This window comes from Mercenaria mercenaria, chromosome 2 (genome assembly GCF_021730395.1).
Source record: "Mercenaria mercenaria strain notata chromosome 2, MADL_Memer_1, whole genome shotgun sequence".
Lineage (NCBI taxonomy): Eukaryota > Metazoa > Mollusca > Bivalvia > Venerida > Veneridae > Mercenaria > Mercenaria mercenaria.
Window position 1 is genome coordinate 37798564 of NC_069362.1, and position 21892 is coordinate 37820455.

General features: G+C 31.0%; 1 protein-coding gene across 1 annotated transcript in view; it reads left to right on the plus strand.

The window, feature by feature from the left end:
• Positions 1-21892, plus strand: part of LOC123563750 (uncharacterized) — a 50328-nt gene that overhangs the window by 2617 nt on the left and 25819 nt on the right. Inside the window, exons 2-5 of the mRNA XM_045356742.2 lie at positions 4084-4202; positions 5273-5392; positions 6701-6787; positions 7112-7175. Coding sequence (XP_045212677.2) covers positions 4084-4202; positions 5273-5392; positions 6701-6787; positions 7112-7175 — 390 coding nt within the window. The remainder of the gene's footprint in view (positions 1-4083; positions 4203-5272; positions 5393-6700; positions 6788-7111; positions 7176-21892) is intronic.

Consider the following 21892-nt stretch of genomic DNA (forward strand, 5'->3'; position numbering starts at 1 on the left):
GGTCAAGGTCACAGGGGCCAACGTTTACTTTTTGCATGAAGGCACTTTACTCGAGAACCGCTTCACACAGGACCTTCAAACTTCACATGCTGATAGTACTTATTGAGTACACTATCCCTACTGACTTTGGGGTCACCAGGTCAAAGGTCAAGGTCACAGGGGCCAACGTTAACATTTTGCATGAAGGCAATTTACTCGCGAACCACTGCACCCAGGACCTTCAAACCATATCTCACAAGATTTCTTAAAATTCAATAAGGTCTTAATACTCCTATTACCACTCATGGAGTTCTTTAGAATGATGTAAGTATGAAGGGTATTGTCTGATATTGAACAACTGTTATTACAGAAAAGTTATTGCCACAACTTGTATATTACATCTGAGTGATTTAAGTGCAGAGTGATTGATTGTCTGATTCAACATTTGAGTGCCAAACAATTGGAATAAGACATAGTGACTTTAATTGACCGATTGCTACTGATTATTTTGTGATTGAAATATTAACAGACTACAATGAAAGTTGAAATGATTACCCTTTTTGGTTGCAACGGTCTACTGAAAAGTGCCGTTTTGATCCAACAGCACCATGTCCTGTTTAGCTCCTGGATAAAAAACACTATAACTGATCTGTATGGAGTTTTGAGCCACTGTAAAACCAACTTTTTTCCAATATGACAATAAGTACTGAACTCTAATTACTAAAAAGCAAATCTGCCATTAATAAGCATTAATGTACAAGTCCATCACATGAAACAGTTTGGAGATTCAAAATTAACCCTTTTCACATCCATGCAGTCTGATCATGATCTATACTGTTTGCCTTTTTCGTATACACACCTTTTAACAGTAAATGGTACTGTCCAAGGTTAAAGATGTACAAGTTCATTATAGGAATATTGCAGGGTAAGGGTTAAGGAAACATTGGCAAGCTTTATTATTATTTGAAATAATCTGAAAAGAAACAACTGTTCCATTTTGCAAATTTAAAAGTGAAGGTTGACTCCAGATCATGTGACAGCTACGATGGTGGAGGTACCCACATATTTGCTAAGAGAGGAGTGACTTCACTATAAAATCTAAGCCAAGCTAGAATCTTGGTCTATATTTTTTCTAGAAAGTACAATAACTTCTGTGTTAAGAGTTAATTGATATACATGTACAACGTATTGATAAATCAATGTTAACTTTATTACAAACCCATATTTGTGGTCATCAATGATGTCAGTCAAACAATTCTATTGTGCATATAAATATGTCATGAACATGTATTACATGTTGTTCAAAACATTGCTATTAAAATATAATTAATATGATGTGTAATTAAATTTAGGCCTTAGGCAATATAGGACCATGAAATTATGTTCATGACAATAAAATAATGGAAGGATTCACTGCTATAACACCTTGTACTTGATAGTATATTTTATAGTTTCCTACAGATCTTGCTTTACTGGAAAATTTAGCTATTTTTATATGATCACCATTAACCTTTAGCCTGTTACCAGCAAGTGATTCTGCCTTTGCGACCATTGCTGACCAAGATTAGCCTGCACATCTGTTCAGGCTGACCGTGGTCTGCGCTGTTCGCTATTGAGTTATTTAATTTTCAGTGAACACCCCTTTGATGAATAAGTGGTACTGCCCGAACTGAAGGCTGGACCGTCCCATTTCAGAAATTTAGCAGGGTAAAGGTTAGAATGGTGAAGGGATGAATAGTGAATATAGTGCCATGTGTTCATTTGTGTGTGCTCTATGACTTTTTACGCATTCTTGTATTTTAAGAGTAACATATAATATGGGGTACCCAAAGTTGACCTGTAGATACCTGTAAATCTGTATTCTAACATCACATAGCAGGGGATCAAATTTTGACAAATCATCATCAAGAGTCTGACCATTATCTTACCTTGTCCATGGTGAATATGAGGAACATTAAAAAAGAAATGTGGAATCAGACATTTTATAGCAATTTTCGGACATTGTTAACCTGGCATAGGTCAAGTTTGCAAAATCATTCAAATTTCACCCCCATCGCCAGCCACCACATCATCTAGCGTCAGCCACCATGTCTAGTGTCAGCCCCCACATCATCTAGCGTCAGCCCCCACATCATCTAGCATCAGCCCCCACATCTAGTGTCAGCCCCCACATCATCTAGCGTCAGCCCACCATCATCTAGCATCAGCCCCCACATTATCTAGCTAGCAAGTGATCTATCCATTAAATCTAAGTATGTCAGTATAATGTGGGTAATATCATTTTACAGTAATTAAAAGGATTCTAAGTTTTCATCTACATTGTACTATTCCACCTGTATGATATATCTCTTTTTTAATGACCATAACATGTATATATGTATTAAATTTGATGCTGGCCAGCTCTTGTTTGTGAAGTAACAAGGAAAATGTATTTAAATATTTACAAATCCTGGGCTAGATTTTACCAGGCTATTTGCTGCAAGGATTTTATGAATAAAACATGAACAGACGTAAATGTCGGTGTTATAAAGTACATTCAGTCGTTCGTTTGTTTTAAATCAATTTTTTAATCTAATTTACTGATATTGTTTGTTTGCAGAACAGTCCTACAGGTTATTTATGGATCACCAAATATTCGAATATTTGAAAGGCTTAAAATTTTTGCTTTCGATTTTGTGCTGTTTTAAACAGAACTATTACATGTATTTAAATGCAGTTAATGGGAATGTTTATATTAAAGCTGAAAGTAAGAAAATACTAAAAGAAAATATACAAGTCCATAGGTTAATATCACCAATAAAGCTGACTGTACATTTTATTAATTGATACAAATGTGAAGTTCATATTTTTGAATAAGTTTTGTGTAGTAATCCTGATTGAGTGTTCTGTAGAATGGCTAACATTTTAATATAACAAGGAGTTTGCCCACCATGGAATTTTAAAAAGGGATAGGTGTTTCTTACCAGCAGAGTTTTGTCCCTGAGTGGTTTTGTCGGACTCCCTGCTTGAATATACATTAATTGTAAGGATATATTCCCTTAATTATGAGATGCATAAAGTATTAAACTATTCAAAAGTTCAATCCTGCAATAAGAATATAGTTAAACACATTATGTTTATTAAAACTCATTAAAACAATCATGTTCGCAAAGATTGAACAAATATGCAAATATTTTTATGCAGAAAAATGACGGAGACTGCAAGGGTTTCATTAAGGGCCGTGAGGCGGGAATTTCCCCGTGATAGTGGTCTAAAGCCCTGGCAACTTTTCCTGTTGAAAATGAAGATATAAATGGGAAGACCCTCAGACAAACCTCCTCTTTGCAACATCAGCCTTGCTAATTAATGAAACCTCTGTCTAACTAATTAATGAAACCTCTGAAACCTTTTCGTATTTTCAAGAAAATATTTTTTCGTAAATAATTAACACAAAATTCTAAATGATACATCGCCTTTGTTTATAAATTATCATCCACAGTATAAAGACTTGCAGATTGCAGTGCAATAGGACATTATCACAGCATCGAGTCCCATAACTATTACATGAATTTGGACATTATATCTTTTCTTCGTTAGAAAATCCAATTACTGACTAGCCTTTGAAAAGTTGAGCAAGCTGTCACGAGACAGCTCTTGCTTATAATGCAGGTCTGATGATTTTGCACTATTTCAATACAACGTCTATTTGAATGATCAAGAATTCTTGTAAGACAAAAATCCCCCCCCCCCCCCCCCCCCCCCCCCCCTCCTCCTCTAGGAAAAACTGAACTTTACATCTGACACAATAGAGGTATTTTCATTTGTAATAGGAGTTTAAGTTTATATGGTGTAAGATTCAGTATATTGATATATAGAATAGGATTATGTTACATCACGTGTGAATCTTTAAACATCAAAAAAAAAAAATACCTATCAAAATAGAATGTACATATACAAGATATACTTGTATTACATATACAAGATTCTTGAGATATTCCTAGACTAGGTACATTGTGTGAATATGATGGTTTCATTTTAATTTGTCCAAAATTCTTGGCACCACAAATAATTTTGAAGTGTATAAAGATAACATTATGTAATATTTTTCTTTCTGTCTCTTTTTAGCCAATGAATGTGGTCAGCCAATATCGGCATTCCATGACATTCCACTGTATGCTGATGCAGAAAATAAAGTATGTAACATGATTGTGGAAATTCCAAGATGGACCAACCACAAAATGGAGGTGAGGCTATCATTAAAAAAACATTTGTTTGTAGTCACACAACCTGCCCGTGAAAATGGCTGCAACCAGTTTTTTTTCTGGTCAGTCAAATGAAAAAATTTATTTTCCCCTATATGATTATATGCAAAAAAAATTTCCCCCCCCCCCTACCTACCCACACAAAAAACTTTGGGTCGCATTACTGCAAACAGTTAAATTACGGCCTGAGTGATTTTGGTTAAAACTTTAATGTGGTTATGTTAGCACAGTAAATAGAGCACAAGAGTATGAATCAAGGACTTAGTCAGATTTCACATTTTTAATAGGGATTCTTATGAAACTTCATAGACATATCCAATGTGATGTGTAGACATGTATTGCAGATTTTTTTCTGGGACAAAGTTTGGGATCCAAAGGTCCAGTTCCCCGATAGAAGTTTTATGGAGTAAACTTCTGTCAAATTCCTTGGATGAAAAAAGGTGGAGGCACCCATACCCCACTTTCCCCACCCTTATGTACCCCCTACCCCCACCACACACACACCCAAGTATTTTTGTCTTGGGACATCATTGCACATGATCTCCATGGAGTGAAGATGTGGATGACAGTTTTACTTGGGTGGACAAAGGAAGATGGAATCCATACACACATTCCCCCAAAGTTGGTGGCATACACTCTGCAAGAAACAAAGATAGTTTGGCAATTTTAACCCATAACTGTCTTCTTTCCTTAGACAAAGCTGTGTTGTTGGTTTGGGGAGGGAGTTATTTATCACATTTACTGACAGCTGTAGCCAGCTGCTGACATTCTTTTGAAAACCTAACAACCCTGCTAAAATGGCCAATGTTGAGTGCCTTCATTGTGTTCAGATTAGTCAAAAACATACTTTTACATACCGTATATATGTAATTGATGGTGAAGTCTTTCAAAGTTCTCCAAAATTTTGAATTTATATCTTTTTCTCTGCTTTAAGTATTCATATCAATATGGAATGAGTGCAGTTGAATGTTTCTATAGGTTTTAGATTCTGTATGACTATAAGGATTGTTTCAGACCCTGTAATCATTTTCTTTGTACTCTCCATGTTGAAGATTAGCAAGGATGATGAGTTGAACCCTATAAAACAAGACGTGAAGAAAGGCAAGGTTAGATTTGTGAAGAACTGTTTCCCACACCATGGTTACATCTGGAACTATGGAGCACTCCCTCAGGTGAGAAAAAAAATTGTTTTCCCGTGCCAACGTTTTACACATTAACTATAATTGCAGAGTAATGGTTTGAAGCATTTCTGATTTCAATAAAACAGCACAAATATTAAGTGCTTTTGGAAAATGCAGTCCAGCTAGTTTCAGTCATATTGCACGAGGAAGGCAAGATTTACCGCCCTTTATATCACATTTATAGTACACGTATTCACAAACCTGTTAAAGCAGCATGCCTCCAGATCGTTTGACAACAACAAAATTTTTTTTAGATATCTTGTAATAAATGCAATATTTCTTAAGAAGGCTTTAAAACTTAATTACTGACAAATTTTATGTTATGCAAACACATGAGAATTTGCTGTTTTTAGTACTTTTTACGATGAAAATAGAAAAGCGTTTGTCACGCTTTTACTCCAGGTAAACTGTCTCGATTATAAATATAAATATCTATATTTTGAAGTCATTATTCACTACTTCAGTTATAGTGCTATTGGTTATTGGCAATGTCTTTATTGCCACGGAGGTCTGGGGTTGGATTCCCGGCACGGTCATAATTTTTTCTTGATTTGGAACTTTTAGAATATTTTGGAAATAAAAATTCATATTCTTACGTTCATAATATGACCAAACTTCAATTTGAAAGAAAGATTATTTTTTAGCCAAATCTGTAGGCATGCTGCTTTAACAAAGGCCAATCTTAGGAAATGGCTGAAGTGTATTTTGTTCATAAGGGTTTATATTGGGGTGTTCGTATTTGAAACTGTGGTCACACTGGCTCAAAACATTTTAGAGCTACTTGTTAGATTAAGTGCCAAAGTTACGGAAACATATTTATGCTTTAAAACCATTTAATAGACATGGAATCAGAATATATGTGCATATATATCAAGAAATAATTAAGAGTAACTGTTTTATATGAACACTAGTTCAATTTTTCCTCGGGACACTTTCTAGTCTTATTTATCAATCAAAATTCATCATTGTCAGATTTCTATATTTTCATTGCATTTTACAGTGAGTCCAAAGTTATATTGCAGATATATATTTGATATATTATTGAAGAATTTCAAAAAAAACATGGTAAACATGTAAGCTGCTGAAGGGAAATGCAGTCTAGCAATTTTAAGATTGCCTAAGAAAGGCAAGATTTATTGCCCTTTTTACTTGCATATACAGAAAATACATAGTGTCTTTATTCCATTTTTCTGGCCTTCCCATGTTATATCTCGGTCATGGTTTGAGAAATATTGCTTGCTGGGGGTGGGGTAACATTTTTATGATTAAATGAATGAGTTTATTATTGTATATTTGCAGACATGGGAAGATGTTGACCATGTAGAACCCTCCACTGGAACCAAGGGAGATAATGATCCTTTAGATGTTTGTGAAATTGGACAGACTGTAAGTCACTTGTTCAGTGCTTGGTGTAGACTATTTAGCCATTTAGTTAAACCTTATTGCACCCATTCAAATTCATTTTTGATGATGCATAGGTGTTTATAGATAAATAATTCTCCATAGTTTACACAGAGTCACAGCTAGAGTAAATGTGTTTGATTCAATTTTCTTGGAAGAATTGTTTCTATGTAAGTACTGTTTGTTGTATACATCCTAAATTGCCATGGTTATTCTTTTACAAAACAGATTTTCTACCCCTAATTGTGTTGTTGTTCTTACCGTAGATCTTTTTGACATCAGTAAATGTAACAACATTCTCCATTTCAGGTACATAAAAGAGGAAGTGTAATTCAGGTGAAAATTTTAGGAGTGATGTGCCTTGTAGATGAAGGTAATGACCTTACACAGTTCTTTTGGGTGTATGTATGCTTCATAAACCTGATAGTCCTAATCCAAGGTTATAAAATTTTTATTTGGGAGACCAGATGCATGATGGTCGTATGTTAGGAAGCAGTTTTAAAAACATGCCAGTCTTTTATATTACTGTGTCTTGTATCTCATGTATGAGCCGCACCATGAGAAAACCAACATAGTGCATTTGTGACCAGTGTGGATCCAGACCAGCCTGTGCATCCACGCAGTCGGGTCAGGATCCATGCTGTTCGCTAACGGTTTCTCTAAATGCAGTAGGCTTTGAAAGTGAACAGCATGCTGGTCACAAATGCGATATGTTGATTTTCTCATGGCGCATCTCATATGTTGCTGTATTAACAATCTTTTGTATTCTGTCCAAAATACATGACGGAGCAGTTTTTAGCTCACCAGAGCACAAAGTGTTCACCTTATTCGGCGTGGGTCGTCTGTTGTCCGTCAACATTTGCCTTGTGAACACTCTAGAGGCCACATTTGTGACCCAATCTTTATGAAACTTGGTCACAATGTTAGTCTTGATGATCTCTAGGTCAAGTTAGAAACTGGGTCATGTGGGGTCAAAAACTAGATCAGTAGGCCAGATCAAAGGAAAAGCTTGTGAACAATCTAGAAGCCACATTTGTGACCCAATCTTTATGAAACTTGGTCAGAATTTAAGTCTTGATCATCTCCAGGTCAAAATCGAAACTGGGTCATGTTGGGTCAAAAACTAGGTCAGTAGGCCAGATCAAAGGAAAAGCTTGTGAACACTCCAGAGGCCACAGTTTTGACCCAATATTTATGAAACTTAGTCAGAATGTTTGTCTTGATGATTTCTAAGTCAGATTCGAATCTGGGTCATGTGGGGTTAAAAACTAGGTCACCTGGCCAGATCAAAGGAAAAGCTTGTGAACACTCTAGAAGCCACAGTTGTGACTCAGTCTTTATGAAATTTGCTCAGAATGTTTGTCTTGATGATCTCTAGATCAAATAAAATATGGATCATGTGGGTTAAAAACTAGGTCAGTAGGCAAGATCAAACGAAAAGCTTGTGAACACTCTAGAGGTCAAAGTTGTGACCCAATGTTTATGAAACTTTGTCAGAATGTTTGCCTTGATGATCTCTAGGTCAGGTATGAAACTGGGGCATGTGGGGTCAAAAACTAGGTCAGTAGGCCAGATCAAAGGAAAAACTTGTGGACACTCTATAGGCCACATTTGTGCCTCAGTCTTTATGAAATTTGGTCAGAATGTTTTACTTGATGATTTCTAGGTCAAGTTTTTAATCAGGGTCATTTGGGGTCAAAAACTAGGTCACATGGTCAAGTCAGCAGAAAAGATTGTGAACACGCTAAAGGCAACAGTTGTGACTCAATTTTTATGAAACTTTGTCAGAATGTTTGTCTCGATGATCTCTAGGTTAAATTTGAAACTGGCTCATGTGGGGTCAGAAACTAGGTCAGTAGGCCAGATCATTTCTGGTGAGCGATATAGGGCCATCATGGCCCTCTTGTTCTAATTTTGGAGGTAAGTAGTATAAGAAAGGATGGTGCGAGCGCAGTTTAATCTAATTTAACATTTAACCCTTGACCTAAACCGACCAATGCTGACCAATTTCAACAAATTTAAAACAAATTTTAACAAATTATTGTTAAAACCTATAGTAAAATATGATTAAACACTTCTGTCAAATTTTTGCCAAAATCCTGCCAAGTGGCAGCAATGTGGCAGTCGCTGCCAACTTGACAAACTTTTGGCAGAACGTTGGCAAACACAAATTCAACCAATCAAAAGCCTGCCATTTTTCTGCCAAGTGGCAGCAATGTGACAATGTCTGCCAACTTGGCAAACTTTTGGCAAAACTTTGGCAGATTATTTTTATTGATAAAATGTAACTTATTTGATCTTATTTTGAATTAATAACTACATTATTAGTCTTTAAATAATTTTAAATACATTTGATATAGATGAGTTTACAAAATAAAATATATTGTTTGAAAGAAAGAAGATTTACTGATAATATAAATCCTCATTATGTTACAACAAAAAACGGGAGAAAAATGATAAGGGCTACTTGTTCATCTTGTGGAAAAATGAAATCAAAGTTTGTTAAAAGTACAGGGGGTAATTTAGATATTCACAAAGCAATGTTACCTTTATTACCTAAGAAAGGTTTAACACTTCCAGGATATAATTATTGTGGGCCAGGAAATCCCCTAGATAATGGACCCCCTGTCAATGAACTGGATGCAGTATGTATGGACCATGATTTTTGCTATGACTCAAGACTAAGTAAAAGTGAATGTGACAAAAAATCTTTCCAATTTAAATAAAACTAAATCAAAAACATTTGGAGAAAAGATTGCAAAACATTTAGTTGTGAAACCTATAATTAAAACAAAATACAAACTTGGGCTGGGACAAAGTCAAAAAAACGGGAAAAGGGGGTAGAGCAAACTTTTACTACCCCCAAAATAAATTGGAGCGATGAATTAGCAGAAGAATTACACAAACCAATTAAAAGAAAATTTAGGAAACGAAGAGTGATAGTTAATGATATTGATGATACTTGGTCAGCTGATTTAGTTGACATGCAAGCTTTTTCAAATATAATAAAGGAGTAAAGTACTTGTTAACCGTTATTGATATATTTAGTAAATATGCTTGGGTTATCCATTAAAGAATAAAACTGGAGAATCTGTTACTGAAGCATTTGAAAAAATAATTTCTGAAGGACGATTACCAGTAAATTTATGGTAGATGAAGGAAAAGAATTTTATAATAAAAAGTTTGAATCATTTTTGAATAAAAATAAGATTAATATGTATCATACATTTAATGAAGGAAAGCTGTAGTAATAGAAAGATTTAATAGAAGTTTAAAAAGAATAATGTGGAAATATTTTACAGCAAATAATACTAATACTATTTAAATAATTTGCAGGATATGGTTGATAAATATAACAAAACAAAACATCTAGTATAAAAATGACACCAACCAAAGCTAGTAAAAACTTAAATAAAGGTACTGTTTACTTAATTTATATGGTGATTTAAAAATACCAAAGAGCAAAGCAAAATTTAAAATTGGTGATCGAGTTCGTTTAAGCAAACTTAAAAGACATTTTGAAAAAGGATATACACCAAACTGGACAGAGGAAATATTTATAATTTATAAATTAATAATACAAATCCCAGAACATACTCTATTAAAGATTTAAATAATGAAATAATTCAAGGTTCATTTTATGAACAAGAACTTTTACCTACTACACAAGAAGTTTTTAGAATAGAAAAAATTATTAGACGAGACTATAAGAAAAAACAAGCTTAGTAAAATGGAAGGGTTATAGCGAAAAATTTAATAGTTGGGTTCCGTTTAGGCGATCTTGAACAAATTTAATTTAGAAATAAAAAGTTTATTATATAAATGAGCAATAAAAATCTAATTTCTAATAATAATGGAATAGAAACAATAGATGAATTAATTATTCACTTAACTAAACTAGCTGCTGCTTACAGAAAAAGTTATAAATTTTGTGGGAGAGTAAGTACTGGGTTATATATTACAGCAGGTGTTTTTGGTTGCTCAGCTGCATTAGCACTTGTTCCAACTATTCCTATATTTGTAGCAGTTGCTGGTGCTGTTCCATCAGTAATTACCATATTTACTAACAGACTAAAACTTGACGACAAGAAATTTATTTTAAAATCACATCATCATAAAATAAAACAACTTATAACAAAAGCACATATCGGAAAAGTAAATAAAGAAGAAGAGAAAAAAGTTATTCAGGATATTTTTACAATACTATTAGAAATGCAGAAAGAAAAAAATTATTCAACACCTCTTGAAATGCATATGAAGGAATTTAAACTTAACGGATATAAAAGTAAAAAAGAAGAAGAGTTGTATTAAAGGTTATTAAAGATTATTAAAGATTTATTAAAGATTTTTTTCTATAAGTATTTTATATAAATGAGAAAAATTATATCAGTTGAAGGTAATATTGCATCAGGAAAAAGTACGTTTTTAGATATTATTAAAGAATATAATCCTAATTTTAATATAATTCCAGAACCAATTCACGAATGGCAAAATGTTATGGATCCAAGCGGAAATTCATATAATCTTTTTGAACTTGCTGCTCAAGAACCTTCCAAATATTTATTTCCTTTTCAGCTAACAACTTTAAATAGTCATATAAAAATGTTATCTTCTGCTAAACAGTTTGATGGTGTTTCTGTCCTTGAACGTTGTTATTTAACTAACAGTAACGTTTTTACAAAACAACATCACGACAACGATGTTATAAATGACCCCGAGTGGGCAGTATACAATCTTTTCTTAACTGATCATATTATAAAACCATATGGAAAAAACCCAATTGATGGATTTGTTTATGTTAAAACCGACCCAGAAATATGTTTTAAAAGACTTCAAAAAAGAAACAGAACGGAAGAAAACAAAGTTGGTTTAGATTATTTAGAAAAACTACACAAATTACACGAAGAATGGTTAAACAGAATGTTTCAAGAAGGTATTAAAATTTTAACAGTTGATAACAATTTAGAAAAAATGACTTTAAAATCTTATTCAAAAGATATAGATAATATAAACAATTTCTCAAATCAATATAATTTCATTAGGTGCGTTTTTAAAGATTTTTTTCTATAAGTATATTATATATAGATGGTTAATAGAAAGTAGATAGAATGATTATGTCAAAATTATCTAGCACTTTAGGAGAAATAATGAATCCAGACAAAAATTCATATAAGAAAGTTCTTAAAAGAAGAAATGTTATTAAATCAAAACTTGATCAAATAGTTAGCGATGAATATAAAAATCATGTCATTGATAAATTACAAAATGTTATAGATCCTTATCTTCGTAAAAGAACTTTATTTGAATGGGACTGTGGTTTGTCTATTAACTGAAGAAGAAAATGATGAAAGATTATGTGATTGTCCCAGACAAATAATTTATCGAAACAATCCTAAAAAGTTATTGTAACCGACTGTGATACTAATGAAGAAAAATATATAGAAGCACTTACAAGCATCTAAAGAATTTGGTATTAAATGCTGGGTTAATAAAAATGTGTGTGAAGGACAAACCGAGTAAAATGTGGAATATCAAAAGTTAATGGAAAAAGATATAAGTTTAAATATTTATTTCTTCTTAAAGATAATTTAAAACTTTATTTGTTTTATTTTATTACTTTTTTAATATTTTTTTAATTATTTTTTGCTTGAAGATTTTTTTTCTAAATATAATATATAGATGAAATCGAGAGATCTACAAAACAATATTATAAGAAATTTGAAATTAAAATTACATATAGACAAGATCCAAAAAATCAATTATATTTAACTATAAACGACTCTTATGAAATACTTAAATCTGAACTTAAAACTTTAAAAGGTATAAAAATAAACGTTGTTTTAAAAATAACTTTTGCAAAAAATGGATAAAACTGATACAATATATAAATTAGCTTATTTCAATCAAAGGCTTTAGAAATTATTAACACAAATGAAATAAAAAAAACTTTACATCAAGCTTTTGATGAAATAATAAATAGAATTGGTAATTGGATTTCTGAAGGAATGGCTGGAGAATAGAGTCAGTTGATGCTCATTATATAAATAGATATAAGTATAGTCCTTTGGCTGCTTCAAGTTATTTAGAATTACCAAAACCATTACAAAATTCAATGAAAGGATTAATAAATATAAAGAATGATGATAACGAATGTTTTAGATGGTGTCATTTAGCTTATAAATTTCCTGTTGAAAAAGACCCTCATAGAGTTTCAAAATATAAAAAACATATAAACGATCTTGATTATACTGGAATTAAATTTCCTGTTACATTAAATCAAATACCTAAAATAGAAGTTTTAAATGAAATATCATTTAATTATTTGGTTATGAAGAAAATAGTATTTATCCATTGTACATATCAAAATATCAATACGAAGAACACTGTGACATGTTGCTAATTACTAATGATAAAATAAATGATAAAATAACTGATAAAATAACCGATGATGACTGTAAACCCTCAAGAACTGTAGTCCAACATTATGTTTGGATAAAAGACTTTAATAGATTAATGTTTAACAAAACAAAACATGCAAATAAAAAACATTTTTGTAAAAGCTGTCTGCAACATTTTTCACAAGAAAGAATATTAAATGAACATATTCCAAATTGTTTAGCTATTAATGGTATCCAAGGTGTAAAAATGCCAAAAGAGGGAAGTAAAGTACAATTTAAAAATTATCATAAAGGTTTAGCAGTACCTTTTGTAATTTATGCTGATTTTGAATCAATAACTAAAAAAGTTTTAACTGCTTTACCATCAACTGAATCTTCATTTACTGAACCATATCAAAATCATATAGATTGTGGTTATGGTTATAAAGTTGTTTGTTGTTATGACGATAAATATACTAAACCAACCCAGATTTATAGAGGTCCTAATGCAGTTTATAAGTTTATTGAAAAAATGCTTGAGGAAGAGGAATATTGTAAAGAAATATTTAAAGAACATTTCAACAAAGAACTAAGAATGTCTAAAACTGATTCAACCGAATTTAAAAAACAAGTTTTGTCATATCTGTGAAAAAGAATATATAGAAGGTGAAGTGCCAGTACGTGATCACTGTCATATAACAGGAAAATTCAGAGGAAGTGCTCACTCAGAATGTAATATTAATTTTAAACTAACACATAAAATTCCTGTTATTTTTCATAATTTAAGAGGTTATGACGGTCATTTTATTATGCAACAAATAGGGAAATTCAAAAAAGAAATTAATGTTATTCCTAACAATATGGAAAGATATATGGCATTTATGATTTCTGACTTGGTCTTTATTGATTCATTCCAGTTTATGTCTCAATCATTGGATAACCTAGTAAAAAATATTCCAGAATTTAAATACTTATCTCAAGAATTTGATTGTGAAAGCATTAATTTATTAAAGACAAAAGGTGTTTATCCATATGATTACATGGATTCATTTAAAAAATTCAAAGAAACAAAATTACCTCCTAAAGAAGATTTTTATTCAATTTTAAATGAAACACACATATCTGATAATGAATACGAACATGCTAAAAATATTTGGAAAAAATTTAAAATAAAAACACTGGGAGAATATCATGATCTATATTTAAAAACTGACGTATTACTTTTAGCTGATGTATTCGAAAATTTTAGAAAATTATGTTTGGAGTACTACAAATTAGATCCTTGTCATTATTTTAGTAGTCCTGGGTTAGCTTGGGATGCAATGTTAAAAATGACTGGAATTAAGTTAGATTTAATAACTGATATTGATATGTATCTTTTTATTGAAAAGGGACTGAGAGGAGGAATAAGTTATATTTCAAACAGATACAGTAAAGCAAACAATAAATATATGAAGGATTATAACTCAAAAGAAGAAAGCAAATACATTATGTACCTCGACGCCAATAACCTTTACGGTTGGGCTATGTGTCAACCTTTACCCTCTGGAAACTTTAAATTTATATCCGAAAAACAATTTAAGAAATTAATTGCAAAAGGTTTTGTTTGTTTTGGGTTTAACGCCGTTTTTCAACACAATTGCAAAAGGTAAAACTAACTTTATAGTTGAATGTGATCTTGAATATCCAAAAGAATTACATAAAACCCACAACGATTATCCTTTAGCTCCTGAAAAAATTAAAATACCAGATCAATGGCTTTCTGATTATAGTAAAAATATTAAAACAGAATTTGAAATAGGAAAAAGTAATGTAAAAAAATTAGTTCCAACTTTAATGAAAAAACAAAATTATGTAGTTCATTATAAAAATCTTGAACTATATACACAATTAGGGTTAAAAGTAACAAAAATACATAAAATATTAACTTTTGACGAAAGTCCTTGGTTAAAAAAGTATATTGATTTTAATACTCAAAAAAGATCTAAAGCAAAAAATTCATTTGAAAAGGACTTTTTTAAGTTAATGAACAACTCTGTATTCGATAAGACGATGAGAATTTACGCAAGAGGGTTAATATTAAATAACTCATGATGAAATATTTTATTAAAATACATAGCCAAACCTTCATTGTTAGTTCAACGATGTTTAACTCTAACCTTTTTGGTATTCATAGAATAAAAGAAGTTTGTTATTAAACAGACCTTGTTATGTTGGAATGTGCATTCTAGATTTATCAAATATTTAATGTATGATTTTCATTATAATTATATTAAGGAAAAGTACGAGGGTAATTGTAAATTACTATTCACTGACACTGATCATTATGTTATGAAATAAAAACCAAAGATGCATATGAGGATTTTTATAAGGAACAAGATTTATTTGATAATAGTGATTATGATAGTAATTCAAAATTTTATTTCGATAATAATAAAAAAGTAATTGGAAAATTTAAAGATGAAGCTGCCGGTGTAGTAATTGTTGAATTTGTCGGATTAAGAAGTAAAATGTATCATATTTATTAGATAAACGAAGTTAATGTTAAAAATGTAAAGGAATTAAAAAACTTGTTGTTAAGAAAAAATAGTTCATAAAAATTACAAAGATACTTTGTTTAATTCAACCCAAACTAATCACACCTTTAAAGTTATTCGTTCTGATAAACACAATCTTTCCAGTTATGTTATAGATAAAACATCTTTATCATGTTTGATGATAAAAGATATATCTTGATAATGGTATTGATACATTAGCTTATTCTTAAATTAAAACTTAAATTATAGAACCATAAATTGTTAACTGAATATTCATAACGTTTAAAGAATTAATATAAAAAGCATCATCCATTTTAAATTCATTTGCATAATTAATAGAAATAGATTCATTTTTTCTATTATTTTTTACATGATAACTTTGAAGAATTACACTTTCTTTATTTTTTATTTGTAATTTAGCTTCTCCTTTATCTAATTTAATTGCATCAACAAGAATAATAAGATGCAATTTTGTTTAATTGCCACATATTACCACCCTGAACTAAACCAGGACTAGCATTTACAGTTTTCCATTGAAATAATCCACCATCGGTATCTTGGGTATAACTTGTTAAAAACAATGGAGGTTTTTTTATTAATTGCCTTTCTATTTGTTTTTCTATTTTATTTACTTTTTCATTTATATTATTGAATATTCCCATTATATTAATTATTCCAGTTAAATAAATATCCTTTTTTATTAAAATAATTTATAATAGTTTGTTCATTTACTCTTTGATTATTAATTTTTAGTATTTTATACAATAAATCATACAATGGTACTTTATCTTGTAACATTTTAATGAAAAATAAACAATAATATCCACAAAGCATACTTGTTTTGTCTTGATATTGAACATTGTTGTATTTTACATTTGGTATATACTGAATTACTTCTTTTGGTGGAGGAAGTCCAAATGGGTCGAAATACATGTTATTTACATAACAAACCCAATGTGTTCCAGGTCCAACAGAGTCGTCCAAATTTATAATTCCACATTCAACCTTTTCTTTTAATTTTAATAAATTATTTCTACTAAATACACCCCTAAAGTTTTTAATTTTTAATTGTTTTACCCATTGTTCAATTTCAAAGTTAGATATTGGTTTGTTTATAAATTTTATTTTTTTTTTACTATAGGAATTCGTCTGTAAGGTCTCCGCTGTGAATCAATCTGTAGTCCTTTTCCACTTAACAAAGATGTAATCAAGGTATTCCTAGACTAGCAGCCAACATACTAAAAAAAGCCACCGTCTTGTTTTTGTTTTTGTGTTAATTTAATCACTCCAGATCCTACTAGTTGCTTTCTTTGATTAGGTGTAAGATATGGTGATATCATATTTCTCTTATCATTAGCTACTGAAATCATACCATTTTCCAAAGTATTTTTACTACACCACTACTGGCTAGCCCAGACAAAGCACCAATGCCTAGAGGGCTATATTTTTGGAGCTTTTTTGCTGCCATTGAAGAATTGTTTTTCCTAACAAACCAGCCAAAGCTCCTAAAAATCCACCATTTGACCTTGACTGGACATTTGTTTCTTTGAAATTGTAATTTCTAATCCCTTCTTATTTGCAACAGCTTTTTTTAATTTGATTAATTTGTGTTTTTGTTAAAAGTAAAGGGAAGTTTCCATGTAATTGTTCATGTTTTAATCTAAAAGTATGTGAATTTTATATTATAAGCTTGTGCTAAATTTTTCTTTTGTCCATCTGTAAGGTTAATTTTATATTCAATATAATTTGATGACATTAATATACTTTATATTTATTTTAATTTATATTTATTTTATTTAAACATAACAAGTTCATTTCCAATAGATTTATTTCAACTGTTTCTTCATACAATACAATTGCATAAACACGAATATTAGCTGCTGGTGGAATATTTAATTTAGCTGTTAATGTTATAGCTTATGACTTCTGTAGTTACTTCCTTTTATATTCCAAGTTAAAATGAATAAATCCAAAATATTCATAAAATTTATCTATTTAAGAGACTCCATGTAGTTTTTGTTATTTTGTTTATAATAATAATTAATTACATCATCATATATTCTTGATATAACTTGTGTTATCTGTTTCTGGATAAAAACACCATTACCAACTTCAAGACGACAAGAGCTCAAAATGCCATTTTCATTTGCTGCATTAATTTTTAAATGTATCTAATAAATGTGGATATGTATTTGTGAATTACTTTTATCAGGTCGTTGTAAATAAACAAATACATGTTGTGGTTTTATTACACCAGCCGTATTCTAAAGGTTATATTAGTTTGTTGTGTATCAGTTGATTGTGTCACCATTTCCCTAAGGTATGACCATCTTGCTTTTTTAAAATCTTCAGTAGTAATTAGATCAAACCCAAATTCATTGAAAATTAAACGTGGAACCCATAGAATTAATTTTGTTACAATTTACTCTACCAGCATCAACAGCATTAGCTCTAAAAATTAATTCATCATCATCTGTCAGCTGTAGTGTTATTTGATATTGACTTGGAGGTAAAATATTAGTTTCTAAACGCTGAAAAAATGAATAATTATTTAATGGAATTTTAGTGTTTACCTCTTTATTATCTTGGATTAATGCCTTTCTAATAGCGAAACCACTATTATATCCAGCTTGGTCATTCCTACTTTCAGCAACAGCAGTAGTATCTAAATAAATAAACTCATTTGTTCCAGTTGATTTTGCATAATCCTCAGATAGTTCAACCAAACTCTTTACATTTATTACTTTGTATAAATTATTACAATCATAAACAATTTTTCCATTTTGTTTAACCACTAACTGATCAATTAATGAAGCTGCATTATTAATTAAAGCAATTTGATTATCATCTCCACCAGCACCATAATTATTACCATTAGCAAGTTTATTTACTTTAAAACTTACTTCAAATAGCATTAAACCAATCAAAATATGAACTTCTATCATTAATTGTAAAGTGATATCCGTTTTTTGTTGTTTAACATTATTTCCCAGGACAGATATTAAAGCTGTATCTAATTGAATAGGAGTTAATTCATATCTTTCACAATATTCTTTTGTTCTAAACATGTATATATTATATATTATTTTATTTTTTATTAAAGTTAAAACTTTATTTTTTATAAATTAATCTGTTAATACGTTTACGTGTCCCAAATCCTGACAATATTCTATTTATTCTCATATGAATATCCTCCTCTTTATCATTATTATTTTTATTATTTTTACTGTTATTCTTTTCTTGTAATTCCTTGGCAATTAAATTACCGACTGCTGGAGCAGGTTTCTTTTTAAGTTTTTCAACAAGCTTTGCTGCAGCTAAATTTCCAACTTCTGTTCCAACCTTTTTTGTTCCACTTTCAAGTGCTGCTTTTCCTGCTGTTTCCAAAGCTTTTTTTCCAGCTGTGCTAATTGAAGATGCGGCTGAACTTGAAAGCAATTTCGTTAAAGTGTCAAAGATACCTGTTCCGTGTATGATTTCTTTTCCTGTGTGAGCATCAACATAAATAAATATTCCTTTATTTTTGTCATAAACTTTTTTGTACATTATATAAAACTAAAATTTATAATTTCATAATAAAAGTTTTAAAACTTTAGTTTTAATTAATTTCTTTTAAAATTAGTGTAAAACTTGTTTCAACCTCATTAAAATTAATTATTCTACCAAATACATCTGTAATATATATTCTAATTGAATTTATAATATATTTATTAATTTCAGAATATCCAACTCTTTGTGGTTCTTTTGGAAATGGATAAGCTCTTGTTAAATCTGCAGTACTTAAAGCATAGATAATATCACTGAAATTACCATCAACAAGTGAATTATCAGTAAGATCACAATGAATGTAAATTGTATCCACAGAGTTAGTTATATTTGGTGTTTTAGTTCCCCATTCAGTTTTGTCTATTTTTTTTTTCTCAAATCCAAGCAATGTATGAAAATTGATATTTCCAAATCCAACTTAAAATTATCTGTAATGAAATCAAAATCTTAAAAACTACTTAAATCAAATTCCAAACTTATTGGAGCTGGGAGCAATTTCTGATTTATCAAATTCATAATCACCATTATTTATTAATGTTTCCCTAATATAATTATTAATACTGTGTAACTGTAAGAACCATTTGTAAATAGATATCTTTCCATCTTTACCATTATGATAACGAATTCTTTTATTGTCATATTCATCACTAATATTATGCCAAGAGTAGGTCATAGTGTTAATACTATCCAAACCAACAACATAAGTTTTATTTTATCTAAAATTAAAGAACGACTAAATCTGATTGTTAAATCACTCGGAGTATTTTTAAATTTTCTTTAACTGTTTCAGAACTAATACTATTTTTTGTTCCATTTATATATAATTAAAAACTTTAATTAAAATCTAAATTCAAGAAAAATAATTTTATATAACTTTCATGTTGTTCTGGTAATAGTGAATTCATTTTAATAGTTCATCAATTATTCTAATACCTTCATTTTTTAGTTCTTCATTATTATTTCCAGCATTAATTGAACCACAAATTAACTCCAAGTCATTAACCAATTCTTTTGGATTACATGGACAAACGTCATAACCTTGTCCTCTAATTACTTTTTAGCTCACCTGTCACAAAGTGACAAGGTGAGCTTTTGTGATCGCGCGGCGTCCGTCGTCCGTCCGTGCGTCCGTGCGTCCGTAAACTTTTGCTTGTGACCACTCTAGAGGTTACATTTTTCATGGGATCTTTATGAAATTTTGGCAGAATTTTTCACCTTGATGAAATTAGGACAAGTTCGAAACGGGGTCACGTGCCATCAAAAACTAGGTCAGTAGGTCTAAAAATAGAAAAACCTTGTGACCTCCTAGAGGCCATATATTTCACAAGATCTTCATGAAAATTGGTCAGAATGTTCACCTTGATGATATCTAGGTCAAGTTCGAAACTGGGTCACGTGGGTCAAAAACTAGGTCAGTAGGTCTAAAAATAGAAAAACCTTGTGACCTCTCTAGAGGCCATTTTTCATGAGATCTTCATGAAAATTGGTCAGAATGTTCACCTTGATGATATCTAGGTCAAGTTCGAAACTGGTTCAGGTGGGGTCAAAAACTAGGTCAGTAGGTCTAAAAATAGAAAAACCTTGTGACCTCTCTAGAGGCCATATTTCTCAATGGATCTTAATGAAAATTGGTCAGAATGTTCACCTTGATGATATCTAGGTCAAGTTCGAAACTGGGTCACGTGGGGGGTAAAAACTAGGTCAGTAGATTCTAAAAATAAAAAAAACCTTGTGACCTCTCTAGAGGCCATAATTTTTCATGAGATCTTCATGAATGTTGGTCAGAATGTTCACCTTAATGATATCAAGGTCAAGTTCAATACTGGGTCATGTTGGATAAAAAACTGGGTCAGTAGGTCTAAAAATAGAAAAACCTTGTGACCTCTCTAGAGGCCATTTTCTCAATGGATCTTCATGAAAATTGGTCGAATGTTCACCTTGATGATATCTAGGTCAAGTTCGAAACTGGTAAACATGCGGTCAAAACTAGGTCAGTAGGCCCTAAAAATAGAAAAACCTTGTGACCTCTCTAGAGGCCATATTTTTCAATGGATCTTCATGAAAATGGTCAGAATGTTTACCTTGATGATATCTAGATCAAGTTCGAAACGGGGGTCACGTGGGGTTAAAAACTAGGGTCAGTAGAATCTAAAAATAGAAAAAACCTTGTGACCTCTCTAGAGGCCATATTTTTCATGAGATCTTCATGATATTGGTCAGAATGTTCCCCTTTGATGATATCTGGGTCAGGTCGAAACTGGGTCACTTTGGGGTCAAAAACTAGGTCAGTAGGTCTAAAAATAGAAAAACCTTGTGACCTCTCTAGGGGCCCATATTTCTCAATGGATCTTCATGAAAACTGGTGAGAATATTCAGCTTGATGATTTTCTAGGTCAGGTTCGTAACTGGGTCATGTGCGGTCAAAACTAGGTCAGTAGGTCAAAAAAATAGAAAAACCTTGTGACCTCTCTAGGGGCCCATATTTTTCATGAGATCTTCTTGAAAATTGGTGAGAATGTTCACCTTGATGATATCTAGGTAAAGTTTAAAAGTGGGGTCACGTGCCTTCAAAAACTAGGTCATTAGGCAAATAATAGAAAAAGCTTGTGACCTCTCTAGAGCCATATTTT